This window comes from Oryza brachyantha, chromosome 4 (assembly GCF_000231095.2).
Source record: "Oryza brachyantha chromosome 4, ObraRS2, whole genome shotgun sequence".
NCBI lineage: Eukaryota > Viridiplantae > Streptophyta > Magnoliopsida > Poales > Poaceae > Oryza > Oryza brachyantha.
Window position 1 is genome coordinate 15,895,723 of NC_023166.2, and position 8,551 is coordinate 15,904,273.

The following is an 8,551-nucleotide window of genomic DNA, read 5'->3' on the forward strand; positions in this document are numbered from 1 at the left end:
CCGAGTGTGGTGCAGCGCCGAGACCGACCCAGTCGGCATAACGGGTTGGCCACTGAGGGCAATATCGTTATTTTTATTCTGAAATTAATAAAATAATGAGCGGAGTGTCTACCAGCTAATTACCATATTTTTGTGGTGCCCTATAGCAAATTCGTGATCTTACGATATCCATTAGCTAATTACACGTTTTTTCGATGCCATGTTGCAAATTTTGCCTTGTTTATATGGATATTACCCACGTATCCATGTGATTAACAAAAGTTTCTTGGCCCATGCATGGCACCTGCAGTTTCCCACTTCCTTCTTTTATCTTGGCTAGAATTGTGGCTGGCCTGGTTGCGATACATGCATGTGTGTGTGGTTTATTGAACTTTGCTTGTTCGGGACAAATAAAAATTTCATACTGGAATTCTGCTTATTCCTGCATTTGGAAAGTAGAATATATCTATAAGTACATGATCATTTTCTGTGCTCAGTGCTTCAACAATAGCTGCCTATAGCTTTCTGGAGTTCCTCGCTGATCATCCCAGGTGCCACTGTACCAGAACAAGCAAACTGCAACAATACCAAAACCATCAATAAATCAAAACTCCGTACATATACTAAGAAATACATATAATGATTAATTGATACTGCAATACAGTGAGACATTAGCTTGTATCTTTTTTAAAAGAGAGAACTGCGAGTATTTATACTACTTACAAAAGAGGAATTCACCATGACCCCCTACCAACTCCTATACTTTAAGATGACGGCCAAGGATCTATGTGTTAGCCATCCTCCACTTACTCTCTACTTTATATACACTTACTCTCTACTTTATATAAAGAAAAAAATTACTTTAGAACAATATATACATTAATTAATATATAATATATGTAAAAATGATAGTAATAATGACTTAAATATATGTAGACTTTTAAATATATGCGGACTTTTAAATCTAGCCTTTCATATTGAATTTTGCAGCACATTATTCAAAATTAAAATATGGATTTGTAATTTATCTACATAAGGTATGTTTCAAAATTTTCTGAATAAAAAATGAATTACTACAAACTACGGTTGATAACTAAAAAAAAGATTATTCCCAAATCCCAGCTACGGTTTATAACTCCAAGTGAAAACATGCCATGTAGTCTCTTATATCAAATATTTGGGTGGTGTACGTGATGCTTAAATATTGCTTAACTTATGATTCGACTTAAAAGGATATAATCATTTTATACTTTTACTAATTTGTTAGTTTTACCATGCTAGCAACATTTTTCTCTTAAACCAAAACAAACCTTCCTCAACAAATGGTTGAGATTTAAATGTACGATTGCCTCCATGGTGGTAAGATGGAGTACTTTAAAAGATCTCTAGAATCATCTTTTGGCTTTTCAAAAGAAAAAGTCAAATGCCATATTTATATAAAAAAATTATGAATAAAAATTATATAGTGATCTAAAAGCAGAAACTAAAAAAATAAACCATGATAAAGAAACCCTAAAATTAGCTATAAATTCAATGTTGAAATTTAAATTTTAACTCACAAGAATAAGCAAAGTGAACAGATGAGAACCCTAGTAAGTTAATGTTTTTTTACTATTCTTAAAAAGTATCTTGAGGTATAAAAAATTTTAGTGTAAAATTTAAGTTCATTATATCTTAAGATATTAAATTTTTATACTTAAAAATATGGCACCTGAAGGTACTTTATTCCAAGAACGTTAAAAAACCTTGTAAGTTATAAGGAGCAATTTTATAGTTATAATTTTAGTGTAAAATTTGATAAGACCTTTTAACATCTTTGAAAAATTCCTTAAGAGACCCAAAATTATGGTCCAAAATTTTGGTACCTTGAGATATCTTTTTAAAGATATTAAAAAAAGCTTAATTAGGTATCTCTTAGTTGCTCGAAGGTATCAAATTTTACACTAAAAATTTGATATATATCAGTATCTAGTCAAGTACCGTAAAATTGCTATAAAGCAAGAGATAGTTACCTTAAAATTGATATAAAGCAAGAGATAGTTACCTTAGCTTGTATCTTGAGTCGAAGGAGACCATCTGGTGCCGAGGCCTGCACCGAGAGAATGTCGAGACTTAGGCTCTTGATCGCGTCGAACACTCGTGTCATCACCAACTCCTTCCACCGGCACTGCACGTCGAGGACGACCACCTTGCCTGCGACGGTTACATCCACGTTGGCGGTCGGGGCGCCCTCCTGCTGGGAGGTCACGACGCGGTGTTGCTTTCTCCCGGTGTCGCCGCCACCGACGACGCAGGCCTTCCCGCCGGCGATCTCACGCCGCCTTCGCTGCTGTCGTGTTGATGCTTCGCGGCTGGACTCCAGCTCCTTCACCCTTTTCTCCAGCTCTTTGAGGTAGGCTATCGTTTCTGCAAGAATGGATGCTTTGTCCACCTGCAGCACAGCTCGATGGATTGACATATATATGGATGCATGGTAACTTGATTTCAGCGTGGAATGGATGGAAATTAATGAATTAAACTCGGTCGATTGATCGATCGATCAGTTAACCTTGCGGACGGAGGGGACTAGTGACTTCAGGATCAGGAACATCTCGTTGAGCTTCTCCCGGCGCCTTCTCTCTGACATGACATGGTTCTTGATGCTACTCTCTTGAGCCATGATCGCCCCGCGACCATCACGGCCATCGCCGTCGTTGCTGCCCATCCATGCGCCACCGTCTACAGCTTTCTTCAGCAACTTCTGTGGCTCTACGCCGGTCACCGGCACGGCGTCCACCGCCTCGTCCGAGCAGCTCGCTCGCTTCCAAGCCACGAAACACGACGCGCGGGAATTCACGACGCCGTCGTCGACGGCATCACCATCATCGTTGGCCGCCGCCGCCGCCTCTAGTGACGACGACGTTGGGACTAGTTGGAAAGAACGGCCGGGGTCCACTGGCAAGCCGGCCGTATCCTCGAGAAAGCGCACGACGTCCAGGTCCAGCTCCTCGTAGAGGCTGTAGAGCTCGTCGGTCTCCATGGTGACTTGGTCGAGGTCGTCGTTGGCGGCGATCTCGTGTTCTCCCTGGGGTACGACGACCACCGTCTGCTCCTGTTCGATGGCGTCGTGATCAATGAAGCCTTCGAACACGCCGTCGGCATCTTCCATTTCGTCCGGAGGAGGGACGGTGGTCGGCACCTCTAAGAATGTCGGAAACGGAGGCTCTTGGAACGACGCAACGATTTGGTTTACCAAGTTTGGGTCCTCCGAAACCTGGGAATTCAGTAGCTAGCATCCCTCAATTCAGAACAGCTAGTGAAAGAGCAAAAACTTACATCTTCTCCACGGTAATTCGACCGCTGCACACTCTAGTTTCCTAGAAAGGTATTTTTAAAAAGTATCTCGATGCATCAATAATTTAAGTTTTTTTATAATATTTGAGAAGTATCTCAAAATATCAAAAATTTTACGACAAATAAATTTTAGCAAAAACTAACTTGAGAAATATCTCATAGTACCTCCAGGTATAAATGTATTTCAAGGTACTAAATTTTTACACTAAAAAGTAGGATAATTTGAGATACTTTTTCAATTTCGTAAAAGAATGTTTGCTATATCCTAGTTCTGTAACGAAACAATGCGTGGATAGTGCGGCTGCTGAGTCGCAGCTTACAATGCTGTACTCGTCGACGTTTGGTACCATTAACTTTTGAACATAGATTATTTTTAAGATATATATATATATATAATATTCATTTATTATGGTGTGATTAGATTTATTTAAAGGACTTTTTTTAAGCATGACTTGTTTTGCAGAATAAAAAAATAAAAATATCAAAACATATATTTAAAAGTTAACGATATCAAATATTAAAACAAGAGAAAGTAATAAAAGTATAAAACATGAGCATTTTAACATACTTTAAAAGGTACCAGAAGATATAATATTTTCTAGCGTAAAATTTAGTAACTTCAGTTACTTTGTACCCTGTGGTACCGAAAACTCAGGATACTTTATTAAAGATAATAAAAATTTTCCACAAAGCATATATGGACATGTTGTTTATCTTCTTACCCAATATATGTTTCTTATATACCATTTTATAATATATTTTTTTTAAAAAAAATGACAACATACATCAATATATGATATTCACTCCACACACAGATAAACATGTGATTTGTATAGTCATATTTCTTTCAAATTGTATCAATCAAATTCAAATTTGTTTATTTATGTAGTGACATATATAGTATCATGTATCGATCCGCGTTGTTAATTTTTTTAAAAAATATAACTATTTACATGACATATAAAAAATAATGAGGCATCCATTTGGTTTAGTTTTTTTTTCTTATATGATGTTCGATCATCAGATCTTCGCATGATGAACTTACTAGATCAGTGGTCCCGAGCTCAAGCACGCCACTCATGAAGGGGATGCATACGATCGTCTGTAAAATATATAATCCAAGGTAATTAAATAGATAATTAGCTGGAGTAAGATATATATTGGACGTACAAACGACAGAGCTTCATTGAGATCAAATAAGGTCGTGGCCTCCCCAGACCCCAGCTTTAGAGAAATTACATTGGAGTACCCTATTTTGGAGTGCCAATCTAATTTGTTGGTACCATCGCAATAAATTTATTAATTGAAAAATATCATTACGTGTGTCATTGATATGTAGGCCGAGGCACTACATGTCATTCTCACATATAATGGTATTTTGTTACTTACTTACTATGGTGTTTTCTAAATTTCTCTATTTTAAAACAATTGCAGGCATTTTTCCCCACCTAAAGATTATATTGAAGCACCGTCACTAAATATCTATACTACTTTAAAAAATATACTACTTTAAAAGAATAGTGGTGGCGGCCACCTACTCCCATTATAAAGTTTACGAATTTTCCATTGAACTTATTAATATTAAGAAACAATTATATCTAAATAGATAGCTAGATATAAGTTGAATATTCCCTGTAAAAATATGTATAACATATTTAATGAAAAAATATTTTTATTTCGTTTAGGCAATATCAATATATTTTCTTTTATCCATAGCAAAGAATGAGTATTCAGCTAGGACACACAGAATGCAGTAGATAGATCGGTGTGGTCTTGACGAAGGATTGTGTTAAGTCGTACATACCTGAATGGACGCGCTCTGCATCTGCATAGTAAAATGGTACAAAGGTAGCATGACTTAGATCAGGATTTACATGGATGTAAATAATTAAATACGACCATGGAGGAGAATGCACGAACACTCTCTTTCTCTAGAGGCATCACCACATCAAACGAAGTGTACCACGACACGTTTACCAAACTGCTAAAAGGTGTATTTTTTACAAAATTTTTCTATAGTAAAGTTGTTTTAAAAAATTATATTAATCTATTTATATTTTTTTAATAATTAATAACTAATTAATCATGTACTAATCTATTACTATGTTTTTCGTGTAAAATAACTAACCCTCTCTCTCACCCTAAACGAACGCGGCCCACGTCCAGTTTTCAATACATCACGTCATTGACTTTTAAGATGTTTGACCATTCATCTTATATAGAAAACTTATGTAATTACTACTAATTATTATCTCTGTTTCAAAAATATATAAATTTTTAGGATGTATTATTAGCTCCTCCAAAATATATACATTTCTAGGGTGTTTAGTATAAACTAACGAGATATCAAAAAATTATGTTTTGGTCAATTCAGTGGGCATTTTTAAAATTTTGAATGGGTAAGATTTTCTTTGGAAGCATATGATTGCTTTGGAACCATTACAATGACCGAAATCATGAGAATGAGTACAACAATATTTATTTTGGTACAAAACTTAAATCATTGAAATACATATATTTTAGGATGGAGTGAGTATGTTATTATGATTTGATTTATTATTAAATATATTTTAAATATAACTTACAATTTTTACATATATATATATATATTTTTAATAAGATGAATAATTTAATATGTGTAAAAAATCGACAACGCCATCTATTAGTAAGCCAGAGGGGTGACATGCAAATGAGCCGTGCACGGAAATAGGGTACCTTCGCTAAGAGCGCGCGCAGAAAGGTGTTGGTATCGGCAGACTGGGCATTGTACAGCCAAACAGGTGCATTGCTTGCAAAGCTTTTGCCTGGCAACCTGACAGTGTGTACACCAGCAGATCAATAACAACACTTCAGTAACTTCACTAGTAAAATCTTGTCAAGATGCAATTCATTGCCAATTCTGCCAGCTGCCTGTTGCGTTGCCCCAGCTTCTGTTTCTCCTCCGATTATTGGAGATGCTACGCCAGCAAATTAATCAGCCAATATATATATGTGGCTTTTTTAACATCTTTGAAAAAATATCTCCAGTTGTAATATTTTTCAGTGTAAAAATTTAGTATCTTGAGCTAACAGAATTTTATAAAAAAATTTAGTATCTTAAGATATTTTTAAGGATGGTAAAAAAAACATATATGTTGTATCCATTATATGATAGGATATCTTATCTATACGTGTTGGTAATTAATATGCAGAGGAGGAGGAGGAGATGGTTCATAGTACACACCCTTGGCCAGGCCGGAAGATGTAGGTCATGCAAATTACGTAGTACCATTCTGCGTCGCCGAGATCTTCCGGCGACAGCGCGGCCATGGGCCTCCTTGCCCGGTGGTCGCACTCGCCGGACAGGAGGGAGCAGTAGAGCTCCCTCAGCTGCTCGCTTCTCTGCAGGATGACCTGCTCGGCCGTCAGCTCCTCCGAGTTGGATATCTTCCTCGTTTTGACCTCACCGTTGTAGAACCCATCTTTCCAAGCCAAAACTACTCTGTACAGGTAATAATTTTAAGATGATCTAAATACAACCAGTTAAAGATCGCCCAATGCATGCAATTAAGCAACTGCATTCATGCATGATAATGGAGTAATTACTGATCTGGGCGACTGGTTGAAATGGACCAAAAGATGGCATAACTCCAACCGATGCTCCTGACGGCAGCAGCAAGCTGGTTTCTAAAGTGCTTCGTCCCTGGCTGTAGGTGCTGTTCCTGAACTGGAGGAGCTGAGGCCATCACCACACACACTAGAAATCCTGAACCTGCAGGCTATTTCCTGCATATGTATATGTGTGCAAAATCAAGGAAAGAAGCTACTGTTAGTATGTACAAGCAGAGACGAAGCGTAGAATCAAAGAAGTTGCTATGAATTAATTTGCAGTAAGCTCGACATGTAACTAAGTATTGGATCAAGAACACCGTATATAGTAGTCTGCGATCGATCTCTACTTCTGTAGTTCCATTTGCACTAAAACGCAGCGCGCTACAAGTTAATTAGCTGCAGCTAGACTGCCGTAGTACGTGCTGGCCATTCTCTTGATTCATGGAGATCTCAAGAACAAAGCTTGAAAGTTGAATAAATAAAGCATAATTAACCTGCAAATTAACTAAGATAGCCCATATGTACAGTATACACGGATAAGAACAAAGGCAAAACGCTAGCTTACTCGATCTATTATACCCACACAAGAACTCTATCGATCGAGCTGGCTGCTCTAGCTGCCGCACCCTTCTGCAACCCGTCGCGTTCCAAAAGATGACTGAGCTATATATATATATATTCCCTCTGTCCCGTAATAAACGAGCTCTTCGGTTCGTGTGTCGCATTTGACCATCCGTCTTATTTAAAATTCTTTTAAAAAATTAAAAAAAAAATTAGTCATACGTTCAGTGCTATTCATGATTTATCATCTACTAAAAACAAAAATGTTAATCGTAAATTTTTTAATAAGATAAAGAGTCAAAAAGTAAAAAATTGGTTTGTTTTGAAATGGAGAGAGAGGGAGTAATATGTTCGATGCTCGCGTAGAGGTAGCTAGCTAGCTAGCTAGAGAGGTAATTAAGTACCGTGTTTGACTCTTGGGTAAGTTTATGTTTCTTCTTAGTTACTCCATCCGGTATTTAATAACGGATACAATTGATTTTTGTCAAATGTTTGATTATTTATTTTATTTAGAAAATATATATAAATATGTAGAAATATGAGTCCCACCATGGTACTCTATACTGATAAAAATGAATTTGAATCATGATCTAATTTTATCAAAGAGTTTAGATTTATTTGGAGGGATACAATTGTCCAAAAAATATGGGCACCGAAGGGTAAAGTCGTACATTTTTCACGTGTGAAGGATGCGTCGTAATGTACATGCTGAGCAATGATGCAATCTCATGAATGAATAAGAACATCTTACAAAAAAAATGATAAAAGTCATAAATTTCAATGTTACCCGTAATAGCTAAGTTATTAAAGTACTAACATACCCTTATAAACCGATTGTCCATGTCAATTCTACTAATAGTATATACTCCCTCTTTTTTAAAAAAAAATTGACGCCTTTCACTTTAGAATTTACGTTTAATCATTCGTCTTATTCAAAAATTTTATCCAAATATACAAAATTATAAATCATACTTAAAGTTATTTTAGTAATAAATCAAATTATAACAAAATAATCAATAATTATATAAAATTTTTAAATAAAATAAATGATCAAATATAGATCCAAAACGGAGGGAGCAGTATAAGT

General features: G+C 36.2%; 1 protein-coding gene across 2 annotated transcripts; it reads right to left on the reverse strand.

Moving 5' to 3' along the window:
• Window positions 1-202: 202 nt before the first annotated feature.
• Window positions 203-7,536, reverse strand: LOC102706748 (anthocyanin regulatory R-S protein-like). Of its 2 annotated transcripts, none has more exons than XM_006653601.3 (9): window positions 7,469-7,536; window positions 6,898-7,077; window positions 6,536-6,793; window positions 6,028-6,124; window positions 5,117-5,131; window positions 4,358-4,414; window positions 2,528-3,232; window positions 2,024-2,410; window positions 203-555 (listed from the first exon to the last, which is right to left on the reverse strand). In XM_006653601.3, the coding sequence occupies exons 2-9, from the start codon at window positions 7,035-7,037 to the stop codon at window positions 481-483; spliced, it is 1,734 nt and encodes a 577-aa protein (XP_006653664.2). In that variant the 5' UTR covers window positions 7,038-7,077; window positions 7,469-7,536; the 3' UTR covers window positions 203-480. The 2 variants fall into 2 exon arrangements, with proteins under 2 accessions (XP_006653664.2, XP_015692286.2); XM_015836800.2 differs by having other exon boundaries at window positions 5,117-5,137.
• Between the last annotated feature and the right edge of the window lie 1,015 nt (window positions 7,537-8,551).

Bases quoted from the DNA above. Each gene is read 5' to 3' on its own strand.
- LOC102706748 (XM_015836800.2), bottom strand. From the start codon at position 7,037: ATGGCCTCAGCTCCTCCAGTTCAGGAACAGCACCTACAGCCAGGGACG. The intron at 6,125-6,535 runs GTGTGTACTATG...ACACACTGTCAG, and splicing joins ATCTTCCGGCCTGGCCAAGG to GTTGCCAGGCAAAAGCTTTG. The intron at 5,138-6,027 runs GTACCCTATTTC...TTTACTATGCAG, and splicing joins TGCGCGCGCTCTTAGCGAAG to ATGCAGAGCGCGTCCATTCA.